This window comes from Pseudophryne corroboree, chromosome 6 (assembly GCF_028390025.1).
Source record: "Pseudophryne corroboree isolate aPseCor3 chromosome 6, aPseCor3.hap2, whole genome shotgun sequence".
In the NCBI taxonomy this organism is placed as follows: domain Eukaryota; kingdom Metazoa; phylum Chordata; class Amphibia; order Anura; family Myobatrachidae; genus Pseudophryne; species Pseudophryne corroboree.
This window is the reverse complement of record NC_086449.1, coordinates 72,990,267-73,005,054: the sequence shown is the minus strand read 5'-3', so window position 1 is coordinate 73,005,054 and position 14,788 is coordinate 72,990,267. Positions and strand designations below refer to the sequence as shown.

The following is a 14,788-nucleotide window of genomic DNA, read 5'->3' as shown; positions in this document are numbered from 1 at the left end:
AGTCCTTAGTAGCCGCAGGTACCACAATAGGCTGGTTCAGGTGAAACGCTGAAACCACCTTAGGGAGAAATTGAGCACGAGTCCTCAATTCTGCCCTGTCCGTATGAAAAATCAGGTAAGGGCTTTTACAGGATAAAACCGCCAATTTTGACACGCGCCTGGCCGAAGCCAAGGCCAACAACATGACCACTTTCCACGTGAGATATTTTAAATCCACAGATTTAAGCGGTTCAAACCAATGTGATTTTAGGAACCCCAAAACTACATTGAGATCCCAAGGTGCCACTGGAGGCACAAAAGGAGGCTGTATATGCAGCACCCCCTTGACAAACGTCTGAACTTCAGGCACTGAAGCCAGTTCTTTCTGGAAGAAAATCGACAGGGCCGAAATCTGAACCTTTATGGATCCCAATTTGAGGCCCATAGACACTCCTGTTTGCAGGAAATGTAGGAATCGACCCAGTTGAAATTCCTCCGTAGGGGCCTTCCTGGCCTCGCACCAAGCAACGTATTTCCGCCAAATGCGGTGATAATGCTTTATGGTTACATCCTTCCTGGCTTTGATCAGGGTAGGGATGACTTCCTCCGGAATGCCTTTCTCTTTCAGGATCCGGCGTTCAACCGCCATGCCGTCAACTGCAGCCGCGGTAAGTCTTGGAACAGACAGGGTCCTTGCTGGAGCAGGTCCCTTCTTAGAGGTAGAGGCCATGGGTCCTCTGTGAGCATCTCTTGAAGTTCCGGGTACCAAGTCCTTCTTGGCCAATCCGGAGCCACGAGTATAGTTCTCACTCCTCTCCGTCTTATAATTCTCAGTACCTTGGGTATGAGAGGCAGAGGAGGGAACACATACACTGACTGGTACACCCACGGTGTTACCAGAGCGTCCACAGCTACTGCCTGAAGGTCCCTTGACCTGGCGCAATACCTGTCCGGGACGCCATCATGTCCACCTTTGGTTTTTCCCAACGGTTTACAATCATGTGGAAGACTTCTGGGTGAAGTCCCCACTCTCCCGGGTGGAGGTCGTGCCTGCTGAGGAAGTCTGCTTCCCAGTTGTCCACTCCCGGAATGAACACTGCTGACAGTGCTATCACATGATTTTCCGCCCAGCGAAGAATCCTTGCAACTTCTGCCATTGCCCTCCTGCTTCTTGTGCCGCCCTGTCTGTTTACATGGGCGACTGCCGTGATGTTGTCCGACTGGATCAGTATCGGCAGACCTTGAAGCAGAGGTCTTGCTTGGCTTAGAGCATTGTAAATGGCCCTCAACTCCAGAATATTTATGTGAAGTGATGTCTCCAGGCTTGACCACAAGCCCTGGAAATTTCCCTGTGTGACTGCTCCCCAGCGTCGCAGGCTGGCATCTGTGGTCACCAGGACCCAGTCCTGAATGCCGAATCTGCGGCCCTCGAGAAGATGAGCACTCTGCAACCACCACAGGAGAGACACCCCTGTCCTTGGGGACAGGGTTATCCGCTGATGCATCTGAAGATGCGATCCGGACCATTTGTCCAGCAGGTCCCACTGGAATGTTCTTGCGTGGAATCTGCCGAATGGGATTGCTTCGTAGGAAGCCACCATTTTTCCCAGGACCCTTGTGCATTGATGCACTGATACTTGGCCTGGTTTTAGTAGGTTTCTGACTAGCTCGGATAACTCCCTGGCTTTCTCTTCCGGGAGAAACACCTTTTTCTGGACTGTGTCCAGGATCATTCCAAGGAATAGAAGAAGACGTGTCGTCGGGATCAGCTGCGATTTTGGGATATTGAGAATCCAACAGTGCTGCCGCAGCACTACTTGAGATAGTGCTACTCCGACTACCAACTGTTCCCTGGATCTTGCCCTTATCAGGAGATCGTCCAAGTAAGGGATAATCAAAACTCCTTTCTTTCGAAGGAGTATCATCATTTCGGCCATTACTTTGGTAAAGACCCGGGGCGCCGTGGACAATCCAAACGGCAGCGTCTGAAACTGATAGTGGCAGTTCTGTACCACAAACCTGAGGTACCCTTGATGAGAAGGGTAAATTGGGACATGGAGGTAAGCATCCTTGATGTCCAGAGACACCATATAATCCCCTTCTTCCAGGTTCGCGATCACTGCTCTGAGTGACTCCATCTTGAATTTGAACCTCTGTATGTAAGTGTTCAAAGATTTTAGATTTAAAATAGGTCTCACCGAGCCGTCCGGCTTCGGTACCACAAACAGTGTGGAATAATACCCCTTTCCCTGTTGCAGGAGGGGTACCTTGATTATCACCCGCTGGGAATACTTCCATATGCCTTTTGGAATCCGCATCACCTGACCACTGCCGCGTCCGTAACCCCCTTCTGGCAGAAATGGACAGCGCACTTACTCTTGATGCCAGTCGGCAAATATCCCTCTGTGCATCACGCATATATAAAAATGCATCTTTTAAATGCTCTATAGTCAGTAATATACTATCCCTATCCAGGGTATCAATATTGTCAGTCAGGGAATCCGACCAAGCCACCCCAGCACTGCACATCCAGGCTGAGGCGATTGCTGGTCGCAGTATAACACCAGTATGTGTGTATATACATTTTAGGATATTCTCCTGCTTTCTGTCAGCAGGTTCCTTAAGGGCGGCCGTATCAGGAGACGGTAGTGCCACTTGTTTTGACAAGCATGTGAGCGCTTTATCCACCCTAGGGGGTGTTTCCCAACGTGCCCTATCCTCTGGCGGGAATGGGTATGATGCCAATAACTTTTTAGGAATGATCAGTTTTTTATCGGGGAAAACCCACGCTTCATCACACACTTCATTTAATTCATCAGATGCAGGAAAAACTACGGGTAGTTTTTTCTCACCAAACATAATACCCTTTTTAGTGGTACTTGTACTCTCAGAAATGTGTAAAACATCTTTCATTGCCTCAATCATGTAACGTGTGGCCCTACTGGAAGTCACATTTGTCTCTTCACCGTCGACACTGGAGTCAGTATCCGTGTCGGCGTCTGTATCTGCCATCTGAGGTAACGGGCGTTTTAGAGCCCCTGATGGCCTTTGAGACGCCTGGACAGGCACAAGCTGAGTAGCCGGCTGTCTCATGTCATCAACTGTCTTTTGTAAAGAGCTGACACTATCACGTAATTCCTTCCATAAGTTCATCCACTCAGGTGTCGACTCCCTAGGGGGTGAAATCACCATTACCGGCAATTGCTCCGCCTCCACATCATTTTCCTCCTCATACATGTCGACACAATCGTACCGACACACAGCCCACACACAGGGAATGCTCTGATAGAGGACAGGACCCCACTAGCCCTTTGGGGAGACAGAGGGAGAGTATGCCAGCACACACCAGAGCGCTATATATATATATATATATATATATAGGGATAACCTTATATAAGTGTTTTTCCCCTTATAGCTGCTGTTATGTTAATACTGCGCCCAATTAGTGCCCCCCTCTCTTGTTTTACCCTTTTCTGTAGTGCAGGACTGCAGGGGAGAGTCAGGGAGACGTCCTTCCAGCGGAGCTGTGAGGGAAAATGGCGCCTGTGTGCTGAGGAGATAGGCTCCGCCCCCTTCTCGGCGGACTTTTCTCCCGCTTTTTGCTGTATTCTGGCAGGGGTTAAAATACATCCATATAGCCCTGGGGGCTATATGTGAGGTATTTTCGCCAGCCAAGGTGTTTTTATTGCTGCTCAGGGCGCCCCCCCCCAGCGCCCTGCACCCTCAGTGACCGGAGTGTGAAGTGTGCCTGAGGAGCAATGGCGCACAGCTGCAGTGCTGTGCGCTACCTTGGTGAAGACTGATGTCTTCTGCCGCCGATTTTCCGGACCTCTTCTTGCTTCTGGCTCTGTAAGGGGGCCGGCGGCGCGGCTCTGGGACCGGACTCCGAGGCTGGGCCTGTGTTCGGTCCCTCTGGAGCTAATGGTGTCCAGTAGCCAAGAAGCCCAAGCTGGCTGCAAGCAGGCAGGTTCGCTTCTTCTCCCCTTAGTCCCTCGATGCAGTGAGCCTTTTGCCAGCAGGTCTCACTGAAAATAAAAAACCTAAAACTAAACTTTTTCTTAGAAACTCAGGAGAGTCCTAGAATGCACCCTTCTCGGCCGGGCACAAAAATCTAACTGAAGCTTGGAGGAGGGTCATAGGGGGAGGAGCCAGTGCACACCAGGTAGTCCTAAAGCTTTACTTTTGTGCCCAGTCTCCTGCGGAGCCGCTATTCCCCATGGTCCTTACGGAGTTCCCAGCATCCACTAGGACGTCAGAGAAATAAGATTTTACTCACCGGTAAATCTATTTCTCGTAGTCCGTAGTGGATGCTGGGACTCCGTAAGGACCATGGGGAATAGCGGCTCCGCAGGAGACTGGGCACAACTAAAAGAAAGCTTTAGGTCTACCTGGTGTGCACTGGCTCCTCCCTCTATGACCCTCCTCCAGACCTCAGTTAGGATACTGTGCCCGGAAGAGCCGACACAATAAGGAAGGATTTTGAATCCCGGGTAAGACTCATACCAGCCACACCAATCACACCGTATAACTCGTGATACTATACCCAGTTAACAGTATGAACAACAACTGAGCCTCTCAACAGATGGCTCAACAATAACCCTTTAGTTAAACAATAATTATATACAAGTATTGCAGACAATCCGCACTTGGGATGGGCGCCCAGCATCCACTACGGACTACGAGAAATAGATTTACCGGTGAGTAAAATCTTATTTTCTCTGACGTCCTAAGTGGATGCTGGGACTCCGTAAGGACCATGGGGATTATACCTAAGCTCCCAAACGGGCGGGAGAGTGCGGATGACTCTGCAGCACCGAATGGGCAAACTCTAGGTCCTCCTCAGCCAGGGTGTCAAACTTGTAGAATTTAGCAAATGTGTTTGACCCCGACCAAGTAGCTGCTCGGCAAAGTTGTAGAGCCGAGACCCCTCGGGCAGCCGCCCAAGAAGAGCCCACCTTCCTCGTGGAATGGGCTTTTACTGATTTAGGATGCGGCAGTCCAGCCGCAGAATGTGCAAGCTGAATCGTACTACAGATCCAGCGAGCAATAGTCTGCTTTGAAGCAGGAGCACCCAGCTTGTTGGGAGCATACAGGATAAACAACGAGTCAGTTTTCCTGACACTAGCTGTCCTGGAAACATAAATTCTCAGGGCCCTGACTACGTCCAACAACTTGGAAGCCTCCAAGTCTTTAGTAGCCGCAGGCACCACGATAGGTTGGTTCAAATGAAAGGCTGATACCACCTTAGGGAGAAACTGGGGACGAGTCCTCAATTCTGCCCTATCCATATGGAAAATCAGATAAGGGCTTTTACATGACAAAGCCGCCAATTCTGACACACGCCTGGCCGAAGCCAAGGCCAACAGCATGACCACTTTCCACGTGAGATATTTTAATTCCACGGTTTTAAGTGGCTCAAACCAATGTGACTTTAGGAAATCCAACACCACGTTGAGATCCCAAGGTGCCACTGGAGGCACAAAAGGGGGCTGAATATGCAGCACTCCCTTAACAAAAGTCTGAACTTCAGGTAGTGAAGCCAGTTCTCTCTGGAAGAAAATCGATAGAGCCGAAATCTGGACCTTAATGGAACCCAATTTTAGGCCCATAGTCACCCCTGACTGTAGGAAGTGCAGAAAACGGCCCAGCTGAAATTCCTCCGTTGGGGCCTTCCTGGCCTCACATCACGCAACATATTTTCGCCAAATGCGGTGATAATGGTTTGCGGTCACTTCTTTCCTAGCTTTAATCAGCGTAGGAATGACTTCCTCCGGAATGCCCTTTTCCTTCAGGATCCGGTGTTCAACCGCCATGCCGTCAAACGCAGCCGCGGTAAGTCTTGGAACAGACAGGGCCCCTGCTGCAGCAGGTCCTGTCTGAGCGGCAGAGGCCATGGGTCCTCTGAGATCATTTCTTGAAGTTCCGGGTACCAAGCTCTTCTTGGCCAATCCGGAACAATGAGTATAGTTCTTACTCCTCTTCTCCTTATTATCCTCAGTACCTTGGGTACACATAAACCGACCGGTACACCCACGGTGTCACTAAAGCGTCCACAGCTATCGCCTGAGGGTCTCTTGACCTGGCGCAATATCTTTCTAGCTTTTTGTTTAGGCAGGACGCCATCATGTCCACCTGTGGCCTTTCCCAACGGTTTACAATCAGTTGGAAGACTTCTGGATGAAGTCCCCACTCTCCCGGGTGGAGGTCGTGCCTGCTGAGGAAGTCTGCTTCCCAGTTGTCCACTCCCGGAATGAACACTGCTGACAGTGCTAACACGTGATTTTCCGCCCATCGGAGAATCCTTGTGGCTTCTGCCATCGCCGCCCTGCTTCTTGTGCCGCCCTGTCGGTTTACATGGGCGACTGCCGTGATGTTGTCTGACTGGATCAGTACCGGCTGGTTTTGAAGCAGGGGTTTTGCCTGACTTAGGGCATTGTAAATGGCCCTCAGTTCCAGAATATTTATGTGTAGGGAAGTCTCCTGACTTGACCATAGTCCTTGGAAGTTTCTTCCCTGTGTGACTGCCCCCCAGCCTCGAAGGCTGGCATCCGTGGTCACCAGGACCCAGTCCTGTATGCCGAATCTGCGGCCCTCTTGAAGATGAGCACTTTGCAGCCACCACAGCAGAGACACCCTGGTCCTTGGAGACAGGGTTATCAGCCGATGCATCTGAAGATGCGATCTGGACCACTTGTCCAACAGGTCCCACTGAAAAGTCCTTGCATGGAATGGGCAAACTTCGTAGGAAGCTACCATTTTTCCCAGGACTCGCGTGCAGTGATGCACCGACACCTGTTTTGGTTTTAGGAGGTCTCTGACTAGAGATGACAGCTCCTTGGCCTTCTCCTCCGGGAGAAACACTTTTTTCTGTTCTGTGTCCAGAACCATCCCCAGGAACAGTAGACGTGTCGTAGGGACCAGCTGTGACTTTGGAATATTTAGAATCCAACCGTGCTGTTGTAGCACCTCCCGAGATAGTGCTACCCCGACCAACAACTGCTCCCTGGACCTCGCCTTTATCAGGAGATCGTCCAAGTACGGGATAATTAAAACTCCCTTTTTTCGAAGGAGTATCATCATTTCGGCCATTACCTTGGTAAATACCCTCGGTGCCGTGGACAGACCAAACGGCAACGTCTGGAATTGGTAATGACAATCCTGTACCACAAATCTGAGGTACTCCTGGTGAGAATGGTAAATGGGGACATGCAGGTAAGCATCCTTGATGTCCAGTGATACCATGTAATCCCCCTCGTCCAGGCTTGCAATAACCGCCCTGAGCGATTCCATCTTGAACTTGAATTTTTTTATATATGTGTTCAAGGATTTCAATTTAAAATGGGTCTCACCGAACCGTCCGGTTTCGGTACCACAAACATTGTGGAATAGTAACCCCGTCCTTGTTGAAGGAGGGGCACCTTGACTATCACCTGCTGGGAATACAGCTTGTGTATTGCCTCTAACACTGCCTCCCTGCCTGAGGGAGTTGTAGGCAAGGCAGATTTGAGGAAACGGCGGGGGGGCGGGAGACGTCTCGAATTCCAGCTTGTACCCCTGAGATACTACTTGAAGGATCCAGGGATCCACCCGTGAGCGAGCCCACTGATTGCTGAAGTTTTTGAGACGGGCCCCCACGTACCTGGCTCCGCCTGTGGAGTCCCAGCGTCATGCGGCGGACTTGGAGGAAGCGGGGGAGGACTTTTGCTCCTGGGAACTGGCTGTATGCTGCAGCTTTTTCCCTCTACCTCTGCCTCTGGGCAGAAAGGACGCGCCTTTAACCCGCTTGCCCTTATGGGGCCGAAAGGACTGTACCTGATAATACAGTGTTTTCTTTGGCTGTGAGGGAACATGGGGTAAAAATGCTGACTTCCCAGCTGTTGCTGTGGAAACGAGGTCCGAGAGACCATCCCCGAACTCCTCACCCTTATAAGGCAAAACTTCCATGTGCCTTTTAGAATCTGCATCACCTGTCCACTGCCGAGTCCATAACCCTCTCCTGGCAGAAATGGACATTGCACTTATTTTAGATGCCAGCCGGCAAATATCCCTCTGTGCATCTCTCATGTATAAAACTGCGTCTTTAATATGCTCTACGGTTAGCAATAGTGTCCCTGTCTAGGGTATCAATATTTTCCGACAGGGAATCTGACCACGCAGCTGCAGCACTGCACATCCATGCTGAAGCAATAGCTGGTCTCAGTATAATACCTGTGTGTGTGTATACACAGACTTCAGGATAGCCTCCTGCTTCCTATCAGCAGGCTCCTTTAGGGCGGCCGTATCCGGAGACGGTAGTGCCACCTTCTTTGACAAGCGTGTGAGCGCTTTATCCACCCTAGGGGATGTTTCCCAACGTGACCTATCCTCTGGCGGGAAAGGGTACGTCATTAGTAACCTTTTAGAAATTACCAGTTTCTTATCGGGGGAAGCCCACGCTTCTTCACACACTTCATTTAATTCCTCAGATGGGGGAAAAACTACTGGTAGTTTTTTCTCTCCAAACATAATACCCTTTTTTGTGGTTCCTGGGGTAACATCAGAAATGTGCAACACATTTTTCATTGCCTCAATCATGTAACGTGTGGCCCTATTGGAAGTTACATTAGTCTCATCGTCGTCGACACTGGAGTCAGTATCCGTGTCGACATCTGTGTCTGCCATCTGAGGTAGCGGGCGTTTTAGAGCCCCTGATGGCTTTTGAGACGCCTGGGCAGGCACAGGCTGAGAAGCCGGCTGTCCCATATTTGGTATGTCGTCAAACCTTTTATGAAAGGAGATGACACTTTCACGTAATTCCTTCCACAAGTCCATCCACTCAGGTGTCGGCCCCGCAGGGGGTGACATCACATTTATCGGCATCTGCTCCGCCTCCACATAAGCCTCCTCATCAAACATGTCGACACAGCCGTACCGACACACCGCACGCACACAGGGAATGCTCTGACAGAGGACAGGACCCCACAAAGCCCTTTGGGGAGACAGGGAGAGAGTATGCCAGCACACACCAGAGCGCTATATAACACAGGGATGAACACTATAACTGAGTGATTTTCCCTTATAGCTGCTTATATATATACTGCTGCGCCTAAATTTAGTGCCCCCCCTCTCTTTTTTACCCTTTGTAGTCTTGAAACTGCAGGGGAGAGCCTGGGAGCAATCCTTCCAGCGGAGCTGTGAGGGAAAAATGGCGCCAGTGTGCTGAGGGAGATAGCCCCGCCCCTTTTTCGGCGGACTTCTCCCGCTTTTTTATGGATCTCTGGCAGGGGTATTTCTCACATATATAGCCTCTAGGACTATATATTGTGATTTTTTAGCCAGCCAAGGTGTTAATATTGCTGCTCAGGGCGCCCCCCCCCAGCACCCTGCACCCATCAGTGACCGGAGTGTGCATGAGGAGCAATGGCGCACAGCTGCAGTGCTGTGCGCTACCTTGTTGAAGACCGAAGTCTTCTGCCGCCGATTTTCAGGACCATCTTCTTGCTTCTGGCTCTGTAAGGGGGACGGCGGCGCGGCTCCGGGACCGGACGATCGAGGTCGGGCCCTGTGTTCGATCCCTCTGGAGCTAATGGTGTCCAGTAGCCTAAGAAGCCCAAGCTAGCTGCAAGCAGGTAGGTTCGCTTCTTCTCCCCTTAGTCCCTCGTAGCAGTGAGTCTGTTGCCAGCAGATCTCACTGAAAATAATAAAACCTAAAATATACTTTCTTTTCTAGGAGCTCAGGAGAGCCCCTAGTGTGCATCCAGCTCAGCCGGGCACAAGATTCTAACTGAGGTCTGGAGGAGGGTCATAGAGGGAGGAGCCAGTGCACACCAGGTAGACCTAAAGCTTTCTTTTAGTTGTGCCCAGTCTCCTGCGGAGCCGCTATTCCCCATGGTCCTTACGGAGTCCCAGCATCCACTTAGGACGTCAGAGAAATAAAAAAATATTAGCAACTTTTTGTTGGCATTTTTAAGCTCTGGAATGTCTATGTGTACCCAATGTGGGTGGGAGATAACAAATTGCAACCAATCAGAACAACATGTGGGAAGTAGTGACCTGTCCATTAGTGTCATCATGTTACATGGGGACAGGCATATGTGCATATGATGGACAGAGTCATGATGGCTAGGAGGAGAAATAGATTCAGCTGTAGGCCACAGACTGAGACATATAGTAGAAGTAGCAGGATACCCGACAGCACAGAGTAGTGATATGAAGAGGAGAATACAGGCAGCAGGAAGCCACAGACTGAGAGTTATACAGTAGAAGGAGCAGGTCCCCAGCAGCACAGAGTAGTGATATGAGGAGGGGAACAGAGGCAGCAGGAAGCCACAGATGGAGAGTTATATAGTAGAAGGATCAAGGTCCCCAGCAGCACAGAGTAGTGATATGAGGAGGGGAACAGAGGCAGCAGGACGCCACAGATGGAGAGTTATGTAGTAGTAGGAGCAGGTTCCCAACAGTAGAGTAGGGATATGAGGAGGGGAACAGAGGCAGCAGGAAGCCACAGCCTGAGAGTTATCCAACAGAAGGAGCAGGGTCCCCAACAGCACAGAGTAGGGATATGAGGAGGGGAACAGAGGCAGCAGGAAGCCACAGATGGAGAGTTATATAGTAGAAGGAGCAGGTTCCCAACAGTAGAGTAGGGATATGAGGAGGGGAATGGAAGCAGCAGGAAGCCACAGCCTGAGAGTTATCCAACAGAAGGAGCAGGGTCCCCAACAGCACAGAGTAGCGATATGAGGAGGGGAACAGAGGCAGCAGGAAGCCACAGATGGAGAGTTATATAGTAGAAGGAGCAGGATCCCCAACAGCACAGAGAGACTGGAGGCAGCAGGAAGCCACAGATGGAGAGTTATAGAGTAGAAGAAGTAGGCTCCCCAACAGCACAGAGTAGGGATATGAGGAAGGGCCAGAGGCACCTGGAGTAGTGATATGAGAGGATTGGTGACAGCAGGAGGCCACAGGCTAAAAGGTATACAGTAAAAGCAGGAACCCAAACAACACAGAGTAGTGATATGAGGAGGGGAATGAAGGAAGTGGGAAGCCACAGGCTGAGAGTTATACAGTAGAAGGAGCGGGGTCCCCAACAATAGAGGCAGCAGGAAGCCACAGACAGCGCACATATCACAGAAAGTCTTTCTAAAGGACACAGTAACATTTTCACACAGCATAGCATACATAGGACCTGCAGCATTGTGTAATACCATGCAACATTTCATAGAAAAGCACATAATTCATGTTGTTTGAATACCAGAGACAAATAATATTATAAAACTGACACTCACCCTGCTGCATCAAGCACTTCATATCCATGGCCGCTGTATGTTTTCAGCATTGTTCCCTTATGTGGGTTCCATAGCTTCAGAGATTTGTCACTGCCACACGTTATACAATAATTACCATCCACTGACAACACAAAAACAAGAATAAGGTGAGGTCTGTTACTCCCACCACAGGGTGACACAGACAGTAAGGAGCTATGTGACATGGGGTCTGTCCCTCCCACTACAGGGTGACACAGACAAGAGGGGACTATGTGACATGGGATCTGTCCCTCTCATCACAGGGTGACAAAGACAGGAGGAAGCTATGTGACATGGAGTTTGTACCTTCCACCACAGGGTGACACAGAGTCCGTCCCTCCCACCACAGGGTGACAAAGACAGGAGAGGGCTATGTGACATAGGATCTGTCCCTCCCACCACAGGGTGACACAGGCAGGAGGGAGCTATGTGACATGTGTTCTGTCCCTCCCACTACAGGGCGACACAGACAGGAGGGAGCTATGTGACATGGAGTCTTTACCTCCCACCACAGGGTGACACAGAGTCCGTCCCTCCCACCACAAGGTGACACAGACAGGAGGGGGTTATGTGACATGGAGTCTGTACCTCCCACCACAGGGCGACACAGAGTCTGTCCCTCCCACCACGGGGGACACAGACAGGAGGGAGCTATGTGACACAGAGTCTAGTGTTCACGCTAGGCTGTTTTAGCAGGGCACAGCGCCCTGCCCGATTTTCTAAGGGCAAAAGCCGCCCTGCCCTTTCTGCAGCACCCTGCTAGAACAGCCGCCCGCCTCCTGCCCTCCCAGGGTGTAAAGATGCCGAGCGCATTGCGCGCGCCATCCATTCACATGGTGAGAGAGCTTGGGGGAAGCCCAGCACCTCCGTAGGTGCTGGGCACACCCCAACAGTGACGCCGCAGGCCGCCCACACCCCGTTTTAACGTCTGTGGGCTGAACCGCCCACTTTTATGACGTGAAATGACCATGCCCCCTATTTTGCGTGGCCGCGAGTGCACACGCTTGTGCCCCTCACAGTCCGGCGCCCTGCCCAACTCCTAGGGTGAACACTAAGAGTCCATCCCTCCCACCACAGGGTGACACAGACAGGAGGGAGCCATGTGACATGGGGTCTGTCCCTCCCACCACAGGGTGACACAGGCAGGAGGGAGCTATGTGACACAGAGTCCGTCCCTCCCACCACAGGGTGACACAGGAGGGAGCTACGTGACACGGAGTCTGTTCCTCCCACCACAGGGTGGCACAGAGCCTGGTTTTGATTAGGATGTAAACCTGAAGGTTTACTTAATAATTGGATGATTCTGGGTGTAACATGTGCAGAACACGTCCGGTGTGATTGCTCGTAGCCCCTCTCAGCCGCAGTATGATTGACATGGTGCTGCATTTGGGAGGTGGAACAAGGACAGCAACCGAGACCGCTCTACCAAACGTGTGGGTGTCGCCCCCCTTTGTAGGCGTGCCCGAGCCTTGGGTCTGCATCACTGGATGAAGACTTCCTGGACCCGGCAGTGTGGTTCTAACAGTCAGTAAGCTTTAGTTGGATCGCAGGTAGGGTTACCACCTCATCCCTTTAATTCTGGACACATTAATTACACAGCTTTTGTGGCTGGCTGACTTCAAGACTTCATTTCTCCTGGTTTTAATCAGCCACAGAAACTGTGTAATTAGATATCAAATGTGAGCGCGCTAATAAATACAATCATATATACATAATTTAATCAAGGCTGCTGATTTGATAAAAAATATATACCTTTATTTGACTGTTAAAAACAAAAGTAACCCATAAAACTATCATAGTACCAAAACAATCAAAACTGAAAGGCAATTAATGGATATATGTATAAGCTCTCGCCAATTGGGCTTTGATGTCAATACAAAGCATGCATACCGGTATATTAATTTGTTAGACACAGCACAGTCTTTTCATACAGTCCTGCTGGTTAGTAAAGCGGTTATCTCTCTCCAGGGGATTTGTTAGTAACTGTATTATTGTTGTTAAGTAAGCATAGCTGATGCCATATTAGAAAGTTCACAGTCCCACACTGGTTAAATGTTAGAAATATTTGTTTGACTTTAAGTATTTTTGTTAAAACAATATACTGAGCAGCAGTAGATTAATTAATACGTGTTCAGAATTAAAGGGATGAGGTGGTAACCCTTATCGCAGGTGCTGGCAGGAGGCACTAATTCCATACAGATGCCTCCTACAGCATATGAATGTTATACCCATTTTCCACTAGCTCCTTAAAACACGGGTAAATGCGCGGGGGCGCGCATTTACCCGTGTTTTTCCCTAGTGTAACCGGGTCCCCCGGCAAATTCCCGGATCAAGTGATCCGGGAATCCTACCCTGGTAGCTAGCCGAGTTGAACACGTGTTCAACCCGGCTAGCTGTCTAGTGTGAACGGGAGCCGTGTCGAGGCACCACGGCTCCCATTCACAGTGCATAGGGAGGGCGGCGCTGGGAGATCATGTGATCTCCCAGCGCCGCCCCTGCCGCGTCACTAGCACGTCACACACCCGGCAATTGCCGGGTTGGTGAGCGCTGTCTGCAGGGGGCTGTAGCACGGGTTGCAGCCGTGTCAGGCAACACGGCTGCGACCCGTGCTACTCTAGTGGAAAAGGGGTATTACTTATATGGTATTCCACAGCGGCTTCCTTGCACAGCAGAATCAGACGCACAGTTAGAATAGAGATAGCAGTTAGTATTGTGTGCCCACCGTTGAACCTCACTGCCCTTACGGCTCCCTGGTTACAGGTCAGTCGGCGCTGCAGACACCGGGGCAGTTCCGGTGGTCGGACTTTGGGAGCGGGAAACGACATGGCACCACGACTGTTTCCCTCTGGTACCTTGGTAAAAAGGAAACACACATTTAAACATAGAGGAGATATGAAGCTACAGGAGTTGTACAGGAAAGGGGGGGATGTGAAAAGTTACAGGCTGTGTTTGAAAAATTAGTTAAGAGTTGATTGATTGCATACATCCCAACATGACCCTCTCCAGGAGGGACAAAATTAAGAGGAAAGGCCAGGAGCAGAGCAGTCTGTCCCTCCTGGAGAGGGTCATGTTGGGAGGTATATGATCGGTAGTTTATCTCTCTACAAGGTTTAGACGTACATATGCCCCATAACATATAATAATGCTGCACATGCTCTGTACATAACATATATAATACTCTGCATATGCATATACCCCCACACTATAGTGTTAGCAAACTGCGGCACAACCTGGGACTAGTAGTTCCACACACCTGCTGGTGGGTCACTCACATGCGGGGATAAACTACAACTCCCATGATGCACCGGCCCGCGGATTAGCACAGAGGAGGCCGCTGTGGATAATGGGAGTTGTAGTCCGCAGGCCGGAGGGGCAGCCGGGATGGGGGATGCCGGTCACCTGCTGTCTCCCGGACTCGGGTCGGTCACATGACGCTGTATCTCTGACGGTGGGTCCGTAGTACCGGGCGCTAGCTAGTCCTGCAACACTTCCGCCGCGTCACAGCCTCTTCCGGTTCCGGAAGTTCC

General features: G+C 50.6%; 1 protein-coding gene across 5 annotated transcripts in view; it reads right to left on the bottom strand.

The window, feature by feature from the left end:
• The window catches only part of WDR83 (WD repeat domain 83), a 133,935-nt gene that overhangs the window by 68,969 nt on the left and 50,178 nt on the right, over window positions 1-14,788 (bottom strand). For 3 of the 5 annotated variants that reach the window (XM_063931171.1, XM_063931168.1, XM_063931172.1), the window contains exons 2-3: window positions 13,984-14,113; window positions 11,244-11,364 (exon numbers count right to left, since the gene is read on the bottom strand). In XM_063931171.1, coding sequence (XP_063787241.1) covers window positions 11,244-11,364; window positions 13,984-14,086 — 224 coding nt within the window. In that variant the 5' untranslated portion in view covers window positions 14,087-14,113. Of the gene's footprint in view, window positions 1-11,243; window positions 11,365-13,983; window positions 14,114-14,514; window positions 14,743-14,788 lie in introns of those variants that run through there. The other 2 variants (XM_063931169.1, XM_063931170.1) reach the window with 2 other exon arrangements.